This window comes from Panthera leo, chromosome D1, assembly GCF_018350215.1.
Source record: "Panthera leo isolate Ple1 chromosome D1, P.leo_Ple1_pat1.1, whole genome shotgun sequence".
Taxonomy (NCBI): Eukaryota; Metazoa; Chordata; class Mammalia; order Carnivora; family Felidae; genus Panthera; species Panthera leo.
Window position 1 is genome coordinate 105,288,654 of NC_056688.1, and position 23,740 is coordinate 105,312,393.

Sequence of the window (23,740 nt, forward strand, 5' to 3'; positions counted from 1 at the left end):
AATCTTAGGGATCTTAAAGGATAAAGGACTTGGAATGTTTCTTTCCCTAGGTTAGATGGCTAAGGAAGAAGGCTAAGCCTCAAGGGGGGCACTTCCAAAGGTTTGCACTAGAGGCCTCCTCGGTGCACCACAGGCGCCCGGGTGCCCGCCAGGCGATTCCGGCCGAGGGCTCAGGGTTCCGCTACCATCCCACAGACTCTCCATCAGCCCATGCCCACGTCCCAGACACCTCAACAAATCTATTCAATGCAGAATCCATAAAACAGCTCACACCCCATTTATTATTTAAAAATATTTTGTTACAAAAGGAAAAAAATACAATGCAGTATAAAAGATTGACAGCGTCATCAAGTTTATTACACAATTTTCAACCTATCAGAAAGACAAACAAATCACCGACAACAGGGGGACGGGGCCTTGGCTTTTTTGAGGGCTGGGTTTTTTTTTTTTTTTTTTTTTTCCCTTTTGCTATCAGGAAATAAAACTAAAATTTGTGTCATTGAGTAAAAACAAAACAAAAGTGGGGAGAAAAAAATTCTCCGGGTAAACGGCTTTTCTGGTATTCTATATATTTTCTTCCTTAAACTGTCACCTTACTTGGTTTTCTCTACATTTTAAAAAGACACCCGGAGCTGCTCTTGAGGATAAGCACATCACTTAACACTTGGCCAGTTGGGCGGGGGGCCGTGTTCTGAAGTGGAGGTGGGGATGGGGTTGGGGGACAGGGGGAAAAAAGCTACAAACCTGTAGCCTCTGTCCCAAGGGAATGTGCCTCTCCAACCCTGGGGGGACCCCTCACTGACTGATTGAGGGCTATGTCAGAAACGTGCAGGGAACAGAGGAAGGGTTCAGTCCCACTCAGTCTCTCCCCTCTGAGCCAGAAGGGTCTCCAGTGACCCTACGTCTCACATGCCAAGTCTCATCTCACGCCACGTCTCTTCTCGTGTCGGATGTCACATGCCCTGTAAATGCAGGCAGAAACAGCCCCCATCGCCCCATGGGTACCGCAGGACCCCGTCGCCGCTTCTTCCTTCAGCAGCAACCACATCACAACTTAGATGTTATGGGAAAAGCAATTCCATTTGCCTGTGTAGAAAACGGCCCCCAGAGTGGTGGTCCTTAGAACGCTGAGCTGAACTCATTCAAGTCAGGCTCCACTTCTTCCTTGCTCCCCATGAGAGGCAGGAAGTGCCTCCACGTAGAGCGAGGGGAGCTATTAAGTCAACAGTCAAAAGGTGGAAAGACACCACATTTGTGACTTTACCTGCCTACCAGTGCCAGGTTATCCCACGGTAAGTAAAGGTATGTACCTGGAGGATGTAAGCCCCTGCTCACATCGAACCTGAAAACAGAAAAGCCTATGGAAGTAGGCTCTCTCTCGCCCAGCTTGCCTCCTCTCCCACTCCTCCTGGTACTTCACAAGGGTTCTTCGTTGCTGAGGTCCGATGTCCCCATCTCCCAGTGGCAGTATCTTCCTCTAAAACAAGGAAGCAGCCTTCTTGGGGGAGGGGCTCCACGTGTGAAATGGAAAAGCCCCAGGAAAGGGAACACCTAGTACAGCTGGTTATTGCAAGAGGCGACCAAGCACGAAGCAGCAGAGGGTGGTAAGTGGCGCTGCCGGCTCCCCGGCAGAAAGCGACCTCAGGGGCCTTCTCTGCTTAGGAGGGGCAGGTCCACTGAGGCGGCTGGGCGGCAGGGGGCCGGAAAGGTTCGGCCCTCTGGGAGGTCAGGGAAACCAACCGTCAATACGTAAGAGGGGAACGCAAGAACAGGAGAGGCTTCTCATAAGGGAATTTCTGTTCTCAGGGTCCCTCTCAAAGGGCTGGGAGGGTAAAGGAGTTAAACAAAGAAGTGGTATGTTAGCAAGGGGTTTGGACCCTCTTGGCCCCATCAAACCTAGTGCCGAGGGCAGGACCCCGGGCGTATTTTGGCGCACCCAGTCCCTCTCCTAGATCCTGCAGGGAGGATCCATCTTCTTTGGGAAGAGAGCCTTCCCGCCAACCTCACCACTGAACCGCTCCTGGAGAATCAGAAACTCCTACGTTTCCTTGGACCGAGCACCATTCTCTATGGAGACCAGGGGCCTGGACATGTTTTCTTCCTGTCTGCCACCCCTCCCAACCACACGAAGTCTTTAGGTTCGTTCCCCTGACCAACAGGAGGTGTGGGATTGGGAGGGCCGCCAGGCAACCTTCAATCCTGTAGGGCAGAGGGTATTCCCTGGGTGTCTGAAGGGGGTTAGGGGCTTGGAGGAAGGGGGAGGGGTGGAGTGGCCTCCGTCCTTTAGTCCTGATCAAGGTGAGGAGATGCAAGTCCATTAAAAAAACATTTGCTTCCAACCAGACTCCTGCAATGAGAACATCAGAAGAAAAGAAAGAAAACGCAAGTTAGAGGTTACTTTCCGAATGATGGGCTTCTATGAACGACACTGGCATTTTTCTCAAGTTACCACATACGAAGTAGCGCATATACACGGACCGCAAGCCTGGGAGGGTGCAAGCAAGCAGGCAAGACTGTCCGGGGGCGTCCGGCACTGTGAGCAGCGAGGGAGAGGCTGCAGGAGCTACGGTGAGCAGAAAGAGAAAGCAGGGGCATCTCACTTGGAGGTTAGGGGGAAACAGACAATGAAAAGAGCTCTCAAAGCAGTTTGATTGGAAAGTAGGCTTTGGCTGGAAAAGTACGGAAACTCCAGCATTTCAAGAAAAGCTGCTCTAAAGGAATATGGGGAGTTTAAAGCCTGTTTCAGAAAATCTATTTTGAGCAAGTCCTAGCTTACCTTAAGGGGAGGGGTAAACATCTGGAAACGGGAGGCACAAGGGTTAAGAAAACAAGCAGGTACACGACCAACTCTACTGACTCCAAATACCCAGGAGGCCCTGTCAGGGAGCATGTACTTACACAGGAGACTCCTATACTTTTCTTTTAAAGAAGCCCCATTTAAAACAGACTCCAGTGTCTACGAGAACACTTGTGGAGGCCCACGTGCAAAGAGCCAGGGATGTTCTAAGCTGTACTAAAGGGATTTTAAGTCTTTACCCAGATGACAGCTCTGAGTGAGGGACCAAGAAGCATCCTGATACCAAGCAAGAGTGATCTGGCCAGGCCCCAACAGAAAGCAAGGAATGGAAGTAAAAGAATCGGCAGTTACCATCCAAGAAACCCAAAAGCACAAGTAAGAACTTCTGCCCAACAGTAAGGTACTGCTAAGCTACTTGCCACATCGCTACCAAACTTATAAGGTCCCTAGTACGTTCAACTCTGTTCCAATGCTGCAGTACCAGTAAGTGGGGGGTGGGGGGGGCGGGTGAGAGGTAGCTGGATCAATCTGACCATATAAGACAAAATTAATCACTAACAGGAAAAAGGGAGATTAAATTTGGGCTTAGGATGTCTACTAATGGCCAAACCAGCAACACAGCCTCCACACAAATGCTCCCTCTTTATGTATGCACTTCTGTGACCTAGAGGGGCTATCCGAGAAAAACACATCCACAAGCTACCTGATCCTTCTACGTTCTGAAATGGCACTATTTCGGCTTGGGATCTTCAGAATCTGTTACAGAAGCCTCTGTTTTCCGGTTTCTCTAAATACCTGTGCTGGCAGATGTCTGTCTCATTTTCTATATGGGAAAACTGAAGCCCTCAGTGCCTTCTCCATTTCTCACCATTGGGGTTTCTGAATCTCTGCATCGGATCAAAACTGAACACAATGTTTAGTTTTCACTGGACCAGGAGGATGGGAACGAGGTGAGAATGACCATCTTAAATAGGATAATAGCCCCAAATAATGAGCCAATAGCCAAGAACTACAGGAAGTTGAAGCCAAAGCCACAGATTACCTAAGAATATCCTCAAATTCCAAAGCATACACCTGTATACCCCAAAAGAGATGTAATTTGGGAATTGTCCCTACAAAGCAAAACATGAAGGATAACTAGTACATCAGGAGACGTAAACTGTAGCACCCAATTCTTAGAGGTTATGGTTACATCTGCTGGTAATGTTTGGATGGCAGAAGCCAAAGTGGGCCAATCAGACTTCGTGCCCCAGTGCTGGTGTCCATCCTGAGGAAGGATGGAGAAAAAAGGTTGCCGTTGAATTGCTGCCTCTAGACAGAAGACACCTTTTGCTCTCAGGAAACACCTGTCTATACAATATAAACACTATTCTTTTCTAACTAAAAGGTGTTGTACATAGAACCTGCAAGGTTCTCCAGATATACGGGCCCGTGTACATCTCCCCAACATGAGACCTCCTACGTCACAACTTGGCGACTGCAGATAGAACGAAGAGTCCTTAGGATGAGGATGTGAGAAACTGACATTTTTGGGGTGTCTCAATCAGTTCTTTGGACTAGTTATTCGGAGGGAATAACCAACGTATCTAAGGGGTAAAAAATGGGGAACTGGAAAACCCATCGCAGAGTTCCTTTTCCTTGTCTTGTCATAGGCCTGCACAGGCCAAATGACTTTTCTGGGTACTGGGTTAAGGGATTCTTCAGTTATCCAAATGGAATCACCCTCCTCATGGAAGAAACAGTCCCATTTTACAGGTGGGAGAAATGAAGCAAAAGGACAGCTAAAGTCTCAGGTTCAGATGTTCAGTCCCCAAAGTACTAATTATCAGTGGACCTCACAAGTTCTCTATCAAAAGGCTGTGAAAAGCAAAGCCACCAGGAATGGTGACGTGCAGGGACATGTTCTAACTGCTGAACCGAAGGTAGCCCCAGAGACCACAATCCGTGCTCTGCACGGACAAGTGCCTCCCTCGTCACTGTTCTCCTAGTCTCCACTCTGAAGGACCTACACTGGGAGCAGCAGGATTGGGGAAGGGGGGACACTGGACCCACAGCAACACTAGCAACTGTGCTAGCTCAAACAAGAGAAGGGGGATGCTGCCGCTGCCACCGAAGGGTGAGACAGGGACAAAGGTCTACCCCGATGCCTAGCTCTCCTGCCCACTCTGAGGCCAAATTAGCCAAGAGCTATTAGCAGCTCCACCTCCCCTCAAGTCAGTTTTTCTGGAAGATATATGGGCACCTTCTCAAACTCAACCTGTTGCAAAATCTAGAAAGAAGTATCTGGAACCCACAGCCTAACTGTTGATTTGATGTGGACTACCTTAGATTTCAGTGATCTCAAGCACTCTAAAATTTTGTGGAATAAATAAGTGGTTTAAGAACAGAGAAGGAGGGGCGCCTGGGTGGCTCAGTAGGTTAACTGCCTGACTTTGGCTCAGGTCCTGATCTCATCGTTCATGAGTTCAAGCCCCGCATCGGGCTCTCTGCTGTCAGTGCAGAGCCTGCTTCAGATCCTCTCTCTGCCCCTCTCCCACCTCTCAAAAATAAAACTAAAAAAGAAGGGAAGCAGTTAAAAAGTTTAACTCTTCATTTCCCACTTATTCGCCTCCTACAAAAGACGACAGAAAAGAATTTCCAGCTCTAACTGCTTAAATTAATGGCAGATAATGCCAAACAACAAAGTAGAAGGCGGCACCACATAACAGAACTTTCTTGTTAGCAGGTTGTCAGCAGGCCTAACACCACAGTTTCTGTCTACAGTCCCACCACTGCGTGTGAAGCACAGGCACTCTCAGGTAGCGGGAGGCTTTCTTTCCCCTTCTTCATCCAGTCATCCATCCAGCCACCCCTCAGACACGACAGAACCACTCCTAAGCCTCACCTCACCCCTCCTCACCCTGTTACTTCAGACCAACCAAACTGGCAAAAAAAACCCAGGACACCTTCGTAACACACTTGACGGGAAACCACAATGTTGAAAAGAGCCCCCCCGTGCCCGGTCACCTGGGTCACTCAGTAGCCTCCGGGAACCACGAACAGACCACCATCCCAGCCAGAGTCTAGACTACCGTTAAAGGTCTCCACGGAAAGAGAATCAACAATCACTCCTGCCTGCTTATAGACTAGAAACAATCTTCATTGGAAGTATTCTTTCAGTTGGGATTACTAAGCTGGTAGGACACAACTGGGAACTATGGGGCCCCTGCCCCCTTCCCTCAAGGTCTGTCTGAGAACGAAGACCGAGAAAAAGCAGGGTTGAGACATGCGGAGGGATTAAGTCCTGAGGGCACAGCTGGAGCCCCTGGATCCAGCCTACCCTTACTCAACTTCTCCATTACCTGAGTTAAAAAGTTCCCCCCACAATTCTTCTGCTTTTGCTTTGGAAAAAAAAAAAAACAAAAAAAACCCCCAAAAAACCCCATAGGACTGTCAATGAGATTTTTTCCCCCCAAAACAAATGTATCCTTCCATTGAAGTATCCTCCACACTACTACATTAAATATGATTTTTTTTAGATCAGCCTTCTCCGCTGACTAAAGTATCCTGAGTTTCAAAATCTTTTTAATAGATATTAATTCTTAAAATCATTAATGCTGTGCCTTTTGAAAACTAACAAGAAGGCAATGGTCTTACTTTTTGTCTTGGTCAGTTCTTCTGATTTCTTACTTGCAAGTTTGGTGAGGTGAAAACAGAAGTGGCTACCGTCTATTGAGAACTTGGTATGTGACAAGTCCTATGAGCGCTGAATGCTCTACATGGACTGTCTCACTGAATTCAACAATTCGGGGAAACAGTTGTTTTTATTATCTTCATTCCCAAATGAGGAAACTGAAGAACAAAGTAATAAGGCCCACAGGGGTGCCTGGGTGGCTCAATTGGTTAAGCGTCCTGTAAAACGTCCGACTCTTGGTTTCGGCTCGGGTCATGATCTCACGGTTCGGGAGATCTCAAGCCCCATGCATGGCTCTCCACCAAGTGTGTAGCCTGTTTGGGATTCTCTCTCTCCCTCTCTCTCTCAAAATAAATAAATAAACTTAAAAACAACAACAGGGGCGCCTGGGTGGCTCAGTCGGTTAAGTGGCCGACTTCGGCTCAGGTCATGATCTCACGGTCTGTGAGTTCGAGCCCCGCGTCAGGCTCTGTGCTGACAGCGCAGAGCCGGAGCCTGTTTCAGATTCTGTGTCTCCCTCTCTCTCTGCCCCTCCCCTGTTCACGCTCTGTCTCTGTCTCAAAAATAAATAAACGTTAAAACAACAACAACAACAACAACAAAGTAATACGGCCTGCAGACACTGTGCTCTCAGCCCAGACGCCATGCTGTCTCCCAGGTACGAGCCTAAGGCAGACAAGACACAGACAAAACCAGCACAATCTCAGGTCCATTTCAGGGTGAGTCTTCTCCAAACGAGCCCCAAATCTGCCCTCCTCAACTTCCGGTTACCTAAGTCAAAAGTCCTCCCTTCCCCTTTATTTGCTTTAAAGAGAGAGAGCAAAATCTTTGCCGTAAGTATTTTTCCTTTCACACAAGGTGTCCCGCAGCCAGGAACAGGGCCTCGTCCCACCTTTCTCAGTGGTGCCGGTCCCGCTCTCTATCCCGGTGTCGCTCATGCTCCCGGTTCCTTTCTTGGAAATAATCATCATGTCGATCTTCGTTATGAAGCAGATCCCGATGCCTCCTGCTGCTCTCCCGGGACCGGCTAGGTGACCTCTCTCGGGATCGATGTCTTTTCCTATTAGAAAGATCCTTCAGCCTCACTCGGAGGACCTATCACACGCCTTCCAAGAGTGTTGTGTTTCGGTGTCTTCTGGTATTTGTCTGAACCACTTTTCTAGCATGGGCCCAATGTCTGAGGATTTAGCTCTTTGAGGACTCGGCTTTTTTTGGGGAAACAGTAACAGTCAAGTTTGTTGAGATCTTACTAATGTATCAGGCACAGTGCTAAGAGCTTTACATGCTTCTCTCACCTCATCTTTACGACAGGTCGGTACGATAAGTACTACTGTTGTCCCCTTTTTAAAAATGAGAAAAATGAGGTTTGGAAAGCCGAGTGACTTCCATACTCAAAGTCACACAGGTACTTAGAAGCAGAACTGAGATTCAAATCCAAGCACGTATGGCTTCAAAGCCCACGTTCTTAACTATGCCAGTCTATCTTTATTCCTAAATAGCCCACTGCCTCACCCAACACAGGTTCCAGACATCACGTCATTTGTCAACACAGGTGTTTGACTAACTCCTTCCCCTTAAAGATGTTACAGGGCTAGATCTGCTCTTTCAGCCAGGGCCTTGCCAGACCCCCTGGGCTCTTTTCCTCCCCCTGCCAATCCCTGGAAGAGTGCTACTCAGGGCTGGGAGGCCGCGGAAGCAACCAACAACTCACCTGGATGAGCTCCCGCTGGCACCCACACTGTAGGACTTGGCTTCAATGCCATGAAGACAGTCCTTAAGAGAGGAGATGAGGACACGGCAACGCTCATCATTGGCGACCCGGGACTGTTTGATAACAGCAATGGCTGTGAGCAGCGTCTCAATCGCGTCACTGTAATCCCCTGACAGGGGACGGATGGGAAAGGCCAACGATGAGCAGAGGCAGTAGACTATCGGGACCAAAGGGAGAACTCAGGAGGACACAAATCAAGAGTAACTAGCTGTCCCACAGAACCATGGTAAAATGGGCGAAGCAGAAGTGGCAGGTATAAAGCTGGACGGCACCTATATTCCAATGGTCTGGAATCAGACTGACGTTCTCAGATGTTGCTAGTGGATGTACAAACTGGTGCGTGGTTGTCTGAGGGCGACTGGACGATATCCGTTAAAATAAACAACGTGCATACTTTTCGACCCAGCAATTCTAAAAATGTTCTACTTCTCTTCACAAGTATGTATGCTTAACAACGTATGTTTAGGCATTATTTTGTCAAAGAACTAGACACGACTTCAGTAGGGTCTGGCTATATGAATTATGGGACATTGGTTTTATAGAACACTACATAACCGTTAAAAAGCATAAGATAAATCTGTAGGTAAACAGAGTAATCCACATAAAGCGCTTAGCACAGTGCCAGGCACACAGTAAGGGCTCAATAAATGTTAGGTATTAGTACATATTGATAGATGTCCAGGATGTATTAATTTTTAAAAAGTTGCAAAACAGTATTCCATTTTTGTAAAAATAAAAATTACATGTATGCTGTCCTATACGCACAGAAAAAAAATCTGACACTAAATTGTAGATGGTCTTGGTGGTAGTCCTTGTATAGAGGACTTTCATTTATTAACAATGCACATTTCTAAGTCTGAATTATTTTAAATCTATAATCAGATGTGTGTACACATGTGTGTAACGTGTACCTAACACTTCTACACGTAGTGTGTGTGCGTATACATTTTTAAGTTACGCTGCCATCAAGAACCAGCCCCTTCATTCCCCAAATATGAGCAATGCCTGGCTCAGGGATAGTGGTCATGGGCTGGGTACTTGCACGATGCTTTCCCAAGCTAGGTCAAGTGCATTACAGACAGAAGACAATGCGAGGGAAGCATGAAACCAGACAGGGGTCCAATGAGGAGGACTGGTAGCTTCCTCTGTGCAAGGCAGTAAGAACAGAACAGAAGCTGAGGAGGAACTGTGATTCTGTAGAGGTCCAGGCACACCAGGCTGTCCGCTCTACCGGGGTGGGGAATTTTTGCTTATTTTGTAGGCATTCAATAAGTATTTGTGGTTTGAATGACTGGAATGAGAACAACAAAAAGGGAGGGAGATAGAGATTCAGTTATTGATCATCTCAAAGTGAAGGAGTTGGTAAGGAAGAACAATGATTATTTCCCTTATACTCCTCTGTATATATCTGACTTTAGTTACAATGAGCACTGATTACTTTCTAATTTAAAAATCATTCAGATGTCAATGAATGTTTTGGGGAGGAAAAAAAAAAAGAAGTAAGAAATATATATATATAAAATATTTCCTGTCTTTAATCTACTCTGTGGATTCAAATTTGGCAGCCAGAGATGAGAAATTACAGAAAACAGACAATATTTACTGTTAACCTATTTCTTAGACCTGACGGTCTACATTTACGTCAAATGGGAAACTCACAAGAAGGAAGTGAATATGACTAATATCATAATGTGAAACTCAGACCAGAACTCTATAAAGAACCAAAGATTCCATGCCCGGGGCTCTCAGAGTCACAGCTTCTGGTTCTGCCCACTGATTGCTGACAGCAGGGCCAAAGTCAGCCATTAGGGCATATCCTGTCTTACGATGACACCCAACAGACCTCCTTATTTCTAGGATAGGCTACGTGGAGGCCACCAGTTCTGCCAAGACCCCCGGATATAATGAGATTCCATAACAAACCACATCTAGCTGGGGCATGAGTCCTAAAAACCCAGGGTCTACACTTGGCACTGCAGACACTAGATCCCCTGATCAACCGCTGAGATCTCCACGAGGCCAGGAATTTCATTCTACAACAAATACTATGATGAGGTATTATTAGTCCTTTATGACCTAGGCACGAAGTTTGTTTTCATGGGGCAGGTTTAGGTACAGGTTCAATAAATAACACCAGTGGAGCTTCTGCAAAGCCACAAAATCAGGTTATATATTCTGCTTCTCAAAATGTGCCACTCTTGAGACTCTAACAGTGCTCCAACTTTATCTTACTGAACTTCCTGCCAATGGAAATGACAAAACCTGGGAAAACCAAAGGTAAGGAGAAGACAGCAAAGGTAAGGGTGAGTTACCTGCACTGGCTCCAGATACCGCTTTGGAAATGGCACTGCTGGAAATCGCTCTATTTCGCTTCATGATCTCTTCAAATTCTGCTTCGCTCACTGTGGAGGGCGGAGGGCCCGAGTCTCGGCTGCACAGAAAGAACATTTCTGATTGCCCACACCCCTTATGATCTTTACCACACCCTACAGTACGATGTCACTTAATCGTGCTCTCCTATAGAACGTCTTAAGTGGTTCTCACCCTGTTCATATTTTATGTGTTCACATTCTCCTCAAGGACAGGACTGACATCGTGTTCTTTTGTAACTTTGGCATGACCCAATAGCACTAGGCATTCCCAGCATCCCTAATAGCCACTTATGGCGCTCAATTTAATCAAGCTCCTTAAAAAGGGATGTGAAAGGCATGGTTTGGGTCAAGAGACTAAGATGCAACCAAAACACCAAATAAAAAATGTTACCTATCAGATGGTTAACTACTTCCCAGGACTCAACACTGTGGCAACAGTTTCCACAAGGGAAAACACAAGAATTCACGCTCACTTACTTCCTCAGGGGAGAACAAAATGCTTAACACATGGTCTACCCTACTATACCTGGCTCAGATCAGAAAGGAACAAGATAGTCCTTACCTGCCATGGTGGTTATAGGGTGCTGAGGCCTTCATGTAAGTATCTGGTGGAGGCCCCACTGTAGCATTTGGTGGGGGGAAGAAGGCTGGATTGAGGTGAAGGGCAGGTGGGATGGCCCCAGGGGGAGGTACAGCCAGATGAGGAGGTAATCGAGGAGGAGGGGGCATGAGATGCTGGTAGTGGATGCCAGGAGGAGGAGGAGGGACCCCAAAGCTTGAGGAGAGAGGGGGTGGGGGTGGAATTGGGGGTGGGGGCAGACCCATCAGGGGGAGGGCTGAAGGAGGGCGATTGAAGTAGGGCAGCACACTGGGGGGCTTATCCACACGGGCAGATGAGGGTACAAGGTTCTCAGAGGGTGTGGCCCGTCCATCAGCAGAATCACTAGAATCCCGGGAATGGGCCCGTGGAGGTATTCCTATGAAGCAAAACAGAACTAACATTACTGCCCAGGCTTTACACGTACCCACGGGACCAGCTCATCCTTCAGCAAGAGTCCTCCGACACCACACTGAGGAAGGCGACAGGTAGCTGAGAAAGAAGATGAAATCATCGGCTCCCTTTTCTTTGGCCTCAGAAAAAAAGGCAAGCGAGTTAAGTCATAAACCCAGACAGCACGATCACTCTAGTTCTGTTTGTCAGAGAATGCTCTTTATCCAGAACTCTCAGTGCTTTACATTGAATTTAGCCTCAGATTTGCTTTCAATTTCTAAATGCAGGGTCCTAATTAACCCCCAAGAAAATGACCTGTTCAAGTATGTTCATGACTGTTCCGCTGGATTCAAGCAGACGTGAAATCCCAGGGCCCTTCTCCTTTGGCCAGGACTAGCTGATCTTAGACTAATGTGCTAACATACACTTGAAATTCTCTTTGCCGTGGCACCATGGCCAGGGAATTTGGGAAAAGGGAAGGGAGGGCAGGGGACATATTTTCTTCCAACCATATACTAAAACTAGTCACTGGGACGGGGAACAGACATATACCACAGAAGCCTTGGAGGTCAAGTTGAGAGGTAGGGAGAAAATGGGAGGTAAGCCAAGATAAGATGTGCCCACAGAACGAGCAGAAGGCACACAGCCGAGAGCAGGGACTCCTAGTAAAAGCTTAGTGAAAAACAAGCCTCATACCTGGGGAACTCCCACTATATTTCAGTGGCCCAAACACTGTACCCCACAGGGCAGCCTACCAGGGAACATCACCATAGCACCTTGGTATGGTGTTGTGCACAACAGGGACTCAAACATGCTTGTACGCAGCTGGGAATGGGGTCGTAAACTGTCAAGTCACCCAGTTAAACTTGTTCACTCTCCCAATTTAACAGTCGCCTCCAAGCCTGGTTAGTGTGGAATTGAACAGAAGAACACGATCACACGGCCTTAAAGGTCTTGCTGGGAGGCAGAGATGCCATTAGCAGTCAAATGTGGACAGAAAGGAGAGTGCTCTGTAAACTAACACTTGCTGGCAGACACGACTCCAGGTTCAAAGACAGGGGGAGGGGGTCCATCACCCAGCAACCACCGAGCTTTCTTCACCGTAGTGTACCACCAGTGCCTGTCACGGCACACTTGTGCTCTTCGTGCCTCAAACACACGGCAGCTTGTCTCTTCCCTGAGTTCTCTCAAATCGAAGAAAGAGGTATTAGCACGTGTGATCCTCTGCAAGTTCGCCATCTTCTCGGTTACTGCTCCCACTTCTGCACGGGTTCTGTTTTGTATCTATGGCTACAATCCCAAGAGCAGCAACCATTTTTAGGCGGAGGAAGTCCACCAGCTGTACTCAGTGACTTAACGGAGCCCAAGTCTGTCAGCATGACAGAGCAGACCACCACCACTCGGTCACTACCATTATTTCAGCAAAGAACGGGAACGCTGAGTAAGCAGCCAGGTGGAGGTAGGAATGTTATCCCTAATGCGACTGTCAATTTATGCATCTTAGGAAAGTCAGAAGAGGGTTGAATTACATAAAGGCTCTGAAACAGAAACTTGAAAATTCAAGTTGTCAAGGAAGAAAAGTGTGTGCCTTTTAACCCAGAGCAATGGGAGCTCACACTACACCCATCTAGGCTCTCAAACTAGTTAAAAGAACAGTTTTTCCTATGCAAGAGACAAGTGGCCAGATTTTCACGTTCAATCAATCAATACAAGGCGCTATCTTGAGAGCAGGACCTAAGAAATGACAGAACGTAGGCGGTGAGTCTGTCCCCCTCCCCCGCCACCCCCGCTGTCAGAAAAGAAAAGTAAAGCCAGTTGGCGGCTTCAGGCAGGGCCTTGCAGGGTGGCTGCACCTTGTGAGGTCAGGACAATCCGAGGTCTGGTCCTCAGGTTTCGCAGGTTCAGAAACTCGATTTTAACAGTACATCCAGGGGTGATTGTACCCTAGGAAACTGATTCACGCTAACCAAACTCACAAGAGACTGATTCATAAACCAGAATGCCAATTTATTAATTTACAATGAGAAATATAACTGCCAAGCAGACCGGAATACTTGTGTCGGCTGGTCAGCGCATTCTCTTCCCAGTAGGAGAGCCTAGTTGGGAAACCAAATTAGTATCAGAAGGTGGCTTGGTGAGTACAGAATCAGAACAAAGGGAGCAAGGTGAACTTAAGTGATACCATCATCAAGCTAAGGTAGTAAATATGATGCAGCTTTATTAGGGGGAAGGATCTGCCAAGCAGACTAAAATACCTGGTCACTGAAAGGGCACCCTCTCCCCCAGACAATGCGAGAAAAACACTGTGAGATTCTTATTTTCCAGCCCTCCTTTTGGTTGATTCCTTACAGAGCACCCTTCCAACATAGGTTTATGACAAGATTAGAGCCATCTTTATGCCTATTACCAACACATTAGGGTGGCTGCTGCTTGTTAATTAACAGAGGGCACAGGTTACAATTAAGCGCATACACGGATTTTTTAGATAGAAACGCGTAATTTAGAGTTGACAGGAACTGTGAACATCACGTATCTACTTCAGAGAAGGGAAGAGGTCCTAAGCAGTAAAGTGACTTGCCCAAGGTCACACGATGAGTTAGTGGCAGAACCAAACTATAACTTGAACCTACCTCTCAGCACAGTGTTCTTTCTTGTACACAGCCTCATGTTTGGGTCTAACTGACCGCGCCACCACCCATAACCCCCGCCACCCACCCCCGCGCCCCACACCGTAGGCAGAGCCCACAACACAGCAAACAACCCCACAAACTTGCCCCCCTTCAGACAGATGGTCTCCACGTACCCCCTCTTGGGACTCGGACGCACTCACGTTTCCGAGCCTGTGCCTCAAACTGTGACAGGTTCTGCCGGGTGGCCGGCCTCACGTCCACTTTTTCTCCATTAAGAACTTTTCCTGGCAGGAGTTCCAACAATTTGTGGACAGAGTTTTCAGAGGCTACCACCACCTCAGCATACCTTGGGGAAGAAAAATTGAAAACGAGTGAGATCTACTAGCCGAACAAGAGAGGGACAAAGAAACACTCTTCCGCTTTTAGTGAAAATTGGTAAAGCAAAAGAAAGATTTCTTGCTAATACAACATATACAAAACCACCCTTGATAAAAAGGTGTCACCCTTTAATCTTCCTATTTATTCGGAATTAGAAATCAGCTTTCTTGGCCCCTCAATGGATGGACATTGTTACGCTGCAGCTAGGTCCCCATTCTACAGCAGTGTGCCAAAACCAAGGAAATAATCCTGGCCAGGGGTAGGAGGGATTAAAATCCAGGGTCAAAATACAGTGCAGATCTGTTATCCTAACGGTGACAAACTAAAAGGGGCTTCTCAAATCCAGACCTCACCCTTTGGACTGGCCATTTGCTCGATTCTCTGCAAATTTCAACTCCACCACATCATAGACTCCTATAGAGCGAATAACCTGGATCAGCTGCTGGTCTGTAGTCCACTGGGGCCGGCAAGATGGAAAAGGAAGAAATGTCAACAGCTACACCCCCGCCCCACCTAGAATGTCCCAAACCCCTTCACCAAACCTACGATTCTAGTCACAACCACGACCTCCCAGAGAAACCCTAAAGCCCATCAACATTTCAATTAGTGCAGGCTTTTCTTCTTATCCTCATCCATACAGAATCCCAAAACTTCCCACCCCCTCCCCAATCCCCGTCTTTTGAGATTAAGAAGATTAAAACCTATTTTAACTTTGACTGCCATTTGGGCTGGCTGGTCATCGGTTCAAACACTGATTATTAGCAGCTTTAATTACAGAGCTGACAGGCTACAGTTTGACCACTGTCAGGAGTATGTTCATTTTCTAATTTGGGCTCTCCCTCTACCAGTCCCAAAACATGTTATACAAGAACTTTTGCAGAACCACAATCACCACCTACCCCAAGTATACTACAACTATCAAGGTCTTTGATCCCTGTCACCCATCGTTATCAAAGGACCGTCTAATGACCACCAAGAGTTCAAGGTGCTCATTCTGAAATCTCATCCCACAGATGACCCTACTGGACATAAAGCCCCAGGGTCAGGGGCATTAACAAGATGGCAGAAAAAGCAACTACCCACTTAATCATTGCTTTCTTCGGCACCAGTACGTCCTCAGGATAGTTCTCTTTCAGAGATCAATCCAACCTGATCCCAGGAAAAAGAAATCCAACCCCATCAGAGCACAAAACAGTGCAACAGTGGTTTTTGAAAATGCCATCACCTCCCAGTGCTCTCCCTCCAGCCTACCCAGGGGCCTTTTTGGTTCCCCATGCTCACCCAGGAGAAGCTGCCCACATAGACAGCAGCTCGCCTATTACGCAGGCCACTGTACGTGTACAGGATTGCAGGGCTCTTGTTATTGGGCTTGGGAGACGGCTCCTGGCGAACAGGGGGAGGTGGCTCAGTGCTGCTGCTTCTGTCATCTGAGGGCTGTGAGGTGGCTGTCAACACGTCATCATACAGGTCAATCTGATCTGTATTGTTGAACTCCGGGTCCTAAGAGATGAGGGGTTGACAAAGGTGGGTTTGCAGACCTTCCACTGGGTTCGTTCTATTTCATTCTAGTTCACTTAGAATCCACGGTCAAATGCTTCATAAAACAACATGTAAAACTTCTTTGTCCTACTCCAGGAAACTAGGAAGAATAATTTCCTTTTAAGAATAATATTTCACTTAAAACCATTTCATTGAATTATGCTTCTGTAGGCTTTTCTTCTAAGACCCTGTTAGTAGTCTGCGACGTGTCCAGCTTCAGCCAGCTGTGAGAATCAAAAAGTCACGGTGATTAAACAAGCAGACTAAGAATGCATAAAGATGCACCTGCTACAGCTACCAAAGAGGGCAGCTTCTAAAGGCCACATCGAAGACACAGCAATGAAAACTTACTTCCACCATCTCATGCTGCTTCCACGATCAAGAGCTACACAAAACTTACTACTCTATTTAATCAGAAAGACAGTACATTCATTTAGAAGGAAAAAGCATATGAAGGCGGAAACTAGAACGCAAGAAAGAATTGGGAGTTACTGGTTTAAACTTTTACATTTACACAAATGATTTAGAGAGGCTCTGAAACTCAGTCAGCCCACAATCCCGTCTTTCTACTAACCACCAAAGAAACATTAAAAAAAAGGGGGGTGGGGAGAGGAATAACTCTGGGAGATTTTCCCTTACTATTTCTCAAATGACAATGCAGATCCAATACATTACTATGACACTTATATGAGAGACTTTTGGGAGGAACACCAAAGACATTCAATGATACACAAAAACAGTGAAATTCTCTAAAACAGAAGGGCAGAAAACAGGCCAAGCACCCATGTCACAAACTGTGTCACGGTTAGCATTTACAATGTGGACACGTACTCTGAAAGACACGTGAAATGTACTTTGTGTGTATGTGATATGTTGCTGTTACGGACTGAATGCCTGTGGCCCCTCCAAAGTGCATACGCTGAAACCCTCTTCCCCGGTGTGATGGTATTAGGAGGAGGGGCCTTTGGGAGATAACCGAAATTAAATGAGGTTTTGAGGGGGAACCCTCGTGAAAAGGATTAGTACCCATATAAAAGCCAAGAGAAAGCATGCCTGCTTTGTATCCCTGCTCAGCCTGCTGGCATTCTGCACCCAGAAGAGGGCCCTCACCAGACCCAAACCTGATTTTAGTCTTCCAGTTTCCAGAACAGGGAGATACATTTCTGTTGTTTATAAGCACTAAGTGTTCGGTATTTTGTTACAGCAGCCTAAGTTAACACTATATACCCCCAATCCTAAAACCACAAGAACTACTGCCAAGTGACCTCAACGTTTCAGATTTTGCAATGTTATCTCAGAGAGCTCTTTTTAAGGATCAGTGTTTTCTCAGAGAACGTTCGAAAACATCCCGACCATGCTAAAGATGCTGCTGCCAACATGACAGACAGAAGTTCAAAGTGTTTGAGGGGAACTACAGCTCATCATGTCATTGCTGTGTTTTTAAAAAGGAAACAAAGAAGAACCTACGTTAGGTAACTTGTCTAGTTCTCTGAAGGACAGCACTTCCTATGATGTAACTCAGGATAGGAAGTTCCAGTAACTTTCTCTGTTCAATTCCATCACAACTGCAGATTCTAAAATGAGACTAGAGACGAGACTCACTACCAGATTCATTCCTAGACCTATATACCATCACAAACTTCTGGAAACAATTTTCTAGTTCCTCAGTTCATCTGAAGAACAATGGAAGAACGTGCACACAAAAATAGCATTACCGGCCTGTTCTGGTAGTGAAGGGGAAAGGGTTCCACTCCCTGAGGCATGTAAATAACTCCAAATAGTACAAATACCCTAAAAACCCCTATAAGAGGAGTGTATACACTTGCTAAAACATCAGAAATAGGATGGCAAAAGAGAATAACCTTTTTATTTTTTTTTAAGTTTATTTATTCAGGGGCGCCTGGATGGCTCAGTCGGTTGAGCATCCGGCTTTGGCTCAGGTCATGATCTCACGGTTCGTGAGTTCGGGCCCCGCATCGGGCTCTGTGCTGACAGCTCAGAGCCTGGAGCCTGCTTCCGATTCTGTCTCTCCCTCTCTCTCTGCCCCTCCCCAACATGCGCTCTCTCTCTGCCTCTCAAAAATAAAGAATACTGAAAAAAAAATTAAAGTTTATTCATTTTGAGAGAGAGAGAGCACACGTGAGCGGGAGAGGGGTAGAGAGAGAGAGAGAGAGAGAGAGAGAGAGAGAATTAAGCAGGCTCTGCGCTGACAGAGCTGGGCTCTGGGCTCGATCTCATGAACTGTGAGATCATGACCTGAGCTGAAACCAAGAGTTGGATGCTTAACTGAGGCACCCCAAGACAGACCTTTTTGGAGGCGACTTGTAAGTAAGAAAAGGAATTAATGAGATAAATAAGCACAAAAAGACTGTTCTAGAGAGTCAATTTATAAATAAGGATCTTCCATAAAGAGTATGTAAAGAACAGGAAGAGAAGCTAACACTGGAGAGCACAGGGGGGATAATAAGGGGAGTACAGCGAAGGGCTAAAAACTTGACAAACACAATGTGCGTAAAATACTTCACAGCTATTATGTCTCAGGAATTGCAACTCTAGACAAAATCATTTATTTCCTTATTCCTGTACTAAGTATGGTGATACGCCCTTGTGGTTCAAAGGAAGAAGATGGAAACCGCTTGAGCCTCTTCAACGTTCTAATCCTTAGAGAGCAATAGTCCACACCAGGGCGCTTTTAAAATTCACTTCTTTATTTACTGAGTGTTTCTTTATTTTTGAGAAGGAGAGAGAGAGAGTGTGTGCAGGGGAGGGGCAGAGAGAGGGGGGCAGAGGATTCGAAGTGGGCTCCACTCTCACAGCAGACAGCCTGACGTGGGACCCCAACTCATGAACCGTGAGATCATGACCTGAGTCAAAGTTGGGAGCTTAACGGACTGAGCCACCCAAGCACCCCACTTCTTAAATTTAAATCGACGATTTTGAAATGGAACTTAAAGGGAATAAAGAAACACACCATCTTGGATACTCAGTGGAACCAAATTAGGATTCCTTCCGGCACTGTGATTCAGAGATGCGAATCTAAAAGTTGTAATACAAAAATCACCACTGATACTTGGGTAGTGAACTAGCGTGCAGATTTGGGCCAGCTCAGAGATCACACACGTGACCAGGAAACCTCCCGTACCGCAAGCCTAGGCAAACAATCTACTCTTTTAGGGACCCTTAGAGAACACGGTAAGACTCAAATCCTGAAAAACCTTGTACATGATTACCTTACCACTTTAAGAAGCACAAAAGGATTCAATGAATCCAAAACTGTCACAAGATTCAAATGGTTTCTCTGGGCCATAGAACCTGGGAACTGTTCTGATGCACAGAGCAGGCCTGTGGAGGAGTCTGCTGAAGAAACAACGTATCAAGTTGTGTTTGAATTTAAGTCTACTAGCAACACCAATTCATTTTAAGTTCTTGAGCTGGTAAGAGAAAAACAGATAAGGCCTTGGAGTTTTTCTGATTACCAAAGGAGCTGGCGATTTACTCAGTGTTGAATTAGGTTAAAGCAGAATCTAATTCTACAAATTAAGGGAAAAATACAATGTTTTATGTGCACTGATGCCAAAGGTTTAGTTCCAGGGAGATTAAAAAGTATGTATTCGTATTCGAAACTGATTACATCAGGAAGAATTTTGTGTTTAATCGTATAGGAAGAACTGTGACGGTCTCAAGAAGCTCTTTAGATAAAAAACAACTTGCATGATTCTGAATTTAAGGAAGAACCTCTCCACCTGTATGTTCCATGTTTCTACCCTCCAACCCCCTTTTCCTGATATCCGAGAGAAGGAAGGTTAGCATTTATTTTTCTCAAAGCAACCTACTCAATGTTCCTTTTAATTGTAACTAAAGCTCAAAGTTTTTGGCTTTATGACGACTGTCTCCAGTCCTCACCTCATGCCTGCCTTCCTTGCCACTATCCACTGCCCTCAACCGCCAGGAATGGAACGTCTTTTGAACACAGGGATCCATTTGTTCCCCATTCCCTCACTGGTCTTGACACAGTGCCTAGCAAACAGAAATTGCTCAATAAATACTTGATGGAAATAGCAAAGAGAACTGGGTAGTGTGCAAAGCACCTTGCTTAGCACAAGGAACAGAGAGAAACACTCAGCAAAGCGGCAGCTCTCACTCACTTTTCCAGAGTACCTCCCAGCCCAAGAGAGCAGCTGTGAATTTCAAGACTCCCGATGTGACAGCAGTAAAGCAGTTCGGCAAAAAGAGGCTTTTATAGCACGCTACAGGGGATCAGGGAGTCAGCACCACAGGGTTCCATCTAGAAACTGTTCATTTTGCCTGGGGACCAGAGTACCATGTGACAAGGTTCTCGAGCATGGGTTCTTGAGCTTGGGATGAATCCGTAATATTCTTAAAACATTCTAAAACACAATCTGTACTGGCTGTCTTCAGTCTAACCTTGCTTTTTACAATGCTTGCCAAACAAAACCTTAATCATTTCTTTAGCAGCCTCCCAATTACACTAAAACCGGCTTTACCAAAAATTTACTCATGAGAGGAGCACTCCTCCCTGGACCTTCCATAAACGGACATGATATTCAAAATCTGTACTTCTTCCAACTTGCCAAGCATTAATTACTGTCTATTTGATACAAACGTCTACTAGATTCCACACACCATCTTTGGCCTTACACCCATAAACAAGTCTTTTTTTTTTTTTTTTAAACGTTTATTTATTTTTGAGACAGAGAGAGACAGAGCATGAACGGGGGAGGGTCAGAGAGAGGGAGACACAGAATCGGAAACAGGCTCCAGGCTCTGAGCGGTCAGCACAGAGCCCGACACGGGGCTCGAACCCCTGAACCGTGAGATCATGACCTGAGCTGAAGTCGGACGCTCAACCGACCGAGCCACCCAGGCGCCCCAGGTCTTTTTTAACTAAAGACACAGGAGAACAAATTGTTGAGGCCAAAGACACGGCAGCGACCACTGGATAAGGTCTGTGCCTTGACTATACCCTGTAAGTTATACTGCTTAAGAAATTCTGAAATTCCATTTTCTAAGACCAAATGTGACGAGACCTATCCTGTTCTGCTCATTTCTCAAAGTGATTCACCAGCATGGTTATCTACCTATAGAGAAGAAAATTAAGGGGGGGAAAAAGGGTTTTTATTAATAACTATCCTTCCTATCATGTACTAAAAACAAAACAAAAAAATGAAAACCACCCATAACTTGTAAAGAATAGTAAAGGTCTGATTCAAAGTAATATGGAAAACTCAGGAAAACAATGGTTGTAACTAAACTGATATACTGAACCTTTCTATTCATCCATAATTATTTGACTTGTTTGAGCTTAAAAATTTTTTTCATGTATTTAGATCAACATGTAGATGACTCCAGTATACCTGAGGAGACGTGGGAAAATGACTATTAAAAAGTATAACTGATGAAGCTGTACGATGGGTACAAGATCATTATACTATTCTCTCTAGCTTTGTATTTTTAACATCTCCATGTTAAAATGGCATAACGTGTTAATTTTTTTTTTTTTTTAACGCAAACTTTTGCCAAGCGTACAGAACCTCTTCTGTTGCCTTGTATAAAAGTCAGGGTCCAACCAGGGCAGTCTCCTTCCCTAGTCTCTTCTTTTTACCCTCTTTCCAGGTTCTTGTGTGTATGCATTGAAAGACACCAATGAAAGAACAAGTTTACTCAAGTAAAATGGTCCTGAAAACAATCCAGGCAAGATACTACTAAGTTTTAAAAAGAGACTTTGAGAGGTGCCTGGGTGGCTCAGTTGGTTGAGTGACTGACTCCTGATTTTGGCTCAGGTCATGATCCCACGGTCATGGGATCAAGTCCCACTTCAGGCTCTGCGCTGAATGTGGAGCCTGCTTAAGATTCTCTCTCTCTCTCTCTCTCTCTCTCTCTCTCACACTCTCTCCCTCCCTCTGCCCCTCTCTTCCACTAGCACGCCCTCTAAATAAATAAATGAATGAATGTTTGGTAGAATTTATCAAAAAAATAGAATAAAAAGAGACTTCAGAACATTCTTGAGCTTGACCTCAATATATCACTGTTTCAAGGGAAATCACCATGTAATGTTCCTCGACGTAACATAAAGAGATCAACAAATCCACAGGTCTATGCATGCTTTTTAACTGGTTTTCCCTCAAAACAATGAGACTCAACAATAAAATAAAATTTATTACACCAAAATGCCTACGCACCGCTGAAGACTGGAGTCAAACTACTTACAGGAAGAAGTAAAACCCAGAACAGTCAGAATGGAGCTGCGACTAATTGTTCAAGTATCTTTTATAGTGTGCTTTTGCACTGCCTCACGGAGGAGGAGACTACATTTCTCCAGCTGCCGTTTGAAAGAGTCACAAAGGAACGGGTATGAACACTGTCTTCACGAATCCTACAGCAAACATAATTCTGATTTTTAAGTGTGCTCAGTCTCTGAGCAGACTGGCACCCAACTCTGGCCTCCTGGGGGAGCAAGTTCCACAGGTTGATCCCCATTCTATTAAACCTGATTTTTATTTGCTCTTAAATCAAAGCTTGTAAAATTAAGCCTGGAGGCTTAAAATTAACATAAAGCGGAACGGTCAGAAGTCTCGAAAGTCTCTGATAGAGGAAACATTTTAGACCCTACAGAGGGATGTTCAGGCCTAGCAAAGACTGCCATAGCCTGGAACCACCGCAAGTTTGGGGAAAGTGATTCCTCGGCTGATCCAGGACAAGCCCATGCTCCCGATGACCCCTCACCTGATTGAACTCCTCGTCAGCATATATATCAATCAAGTCCACTCCTTCTGACATGGCTCCGGAAGGAAGATCGCGAGCCCGGAGAACCGACCAAGTAAGAAAGATGCCACTGCGGTATCCTGGAAGAGGCAAGAGTTAGAAGGCGTGAGGGTCCCGGGCTGGGAGGAGAGCAATGGTTGCCAACCTCCCGTCTCCAGAGACGCAGCATCCCGGCAGCCCAAGCTCGGTCCCACCCGCTCCGCCCCGCCCCCGGCCTCGCGCCGCCCCTCGCTCTCCCAGGCCGCCGGGGCTCGCGGGGCTCGCTGCCCATCACCCTCGGGCCCGACCCGAGTTGCGCCGCAGCTGCCCGCGGCGCGACGGGAAAGTCCAGGCCTCTGCTCCTAGGGGCCCTGGGACGGCGCTGCGAAGAACGACCGCGGCGAAGCCCGCTGCCCCAGCCCGCCGCACCTGCCTAGGCCCCAGAGCGGCCCCGGCTTGCGTCCCTGCGGGTCGCGGAGCTCCAGCCGCCTTCGCTCCCCACCCAGGCCCAGTCCTCGCCCCCGGCTAGGCCCGCCCCGCTCCCTCCCCACAGACTCGGCCCGGCGCCCTCGGCCTCCTCCCTCAAAGGCCCGCGCCTCCCTCCGCCCGCCGACTCCGGCTGCCCCAAACTCAACCGACCCCCTCCCAGTTTCAGCGCTGGCCCCGAGCCCTCTTCCGGCCCAGCCGGCCCCCGGCCGCGCGCCCCCGTTACCGGGAATATGGCGGCGGCGGCGGCGAGTCCGGACTAGGCCCGAAGCGCGCGAACCGCTCTCGGTCCCAGGTCCCGCCCCCCCCCGCCGCTGGCGTCACACGCACAGCCACTTCCG

General features: G+C 46.7%; 1 protein-coding gene across 4 annotated transcripts; it reads right to left on the reverse strand.

The window, feature by feature from the left end:
* Positions 1 to 261: 261 nt before the first annotated feature.
* On the reverse strand, positions 262 to 23,703 carry CPSF7 (cleavage and polyadenylation specific factor 7). 4 transcript variants are annotated; one of them, XM_042906112.1, is made up of 11 exons: positions 23,626 to 23,703; positions 22,896 to 23,014; positions 15,894 to 16,112; positions 14,966 to 15,069; positions 14,408 to 14,580; positions 11,435 to 11,590; positions 11,176 to 11,233; positions 10,554 to 10,672; positions 8,182 to 8,350; positions 7,363 to 7,530; positions 262 to 2,347 (listed from the first exon to the last, which is right to left on the reverse strand). In XM_042906112.1, exons 2-10 carry the CDS (start codon positions 22,947 to 22,949, stop codon positions 7,368 to 7,370), a joined length of 1,215 nt encoding a protein of 404 aa, XP_042762046.1. In that variant the 5' UTR covers positions 22,950 to 23,014; positions 23,626 to 23,703; the 3' UTR covers positions 262 to 2,347; positions 7,363 to 7,367. The 4 variants fall into 4 exon arrangements, with proteins under 4 accessions (XP_042762046.1, XP_042762045.1, XP_042762043.1 ...); XM_042906111.1 differs by having other exon boundaries at positions 11,176 to 11,590; positions 14,435 to 14,580; XM_042906109.1 differs by having other exon boundaries at positions 11,176 to 11,590.
* Between the last annotated feature and the right edge of the window lie 37 nt (positions 23,704 to 23,740).

Bases quoted from the DNA above. Each gene is read 5' to 3' on its own strand.
- CPSF7 (XM_042906109.1), bottom strand. From the start codon at position 22,949: ATGTCAGAAGGAGTGGACTTGATTGATATATATGCTGACGAGGAGTTC. The intron at 15,070-15,893 runs GTGAGCATGGGG...TGCCGGCCCCAG, and splicing joins ATGTGGGCAGCTTCTCCTGG to TGGACTACAGACCAGCAGCT. The intron at 8,351-10,553 runs GTAACTCACCCT...GTCCCCTGTCAG, and splicing joins GGTATCTGGAGCCAGTGCAG to GGGATTACAGTGACGCGATT.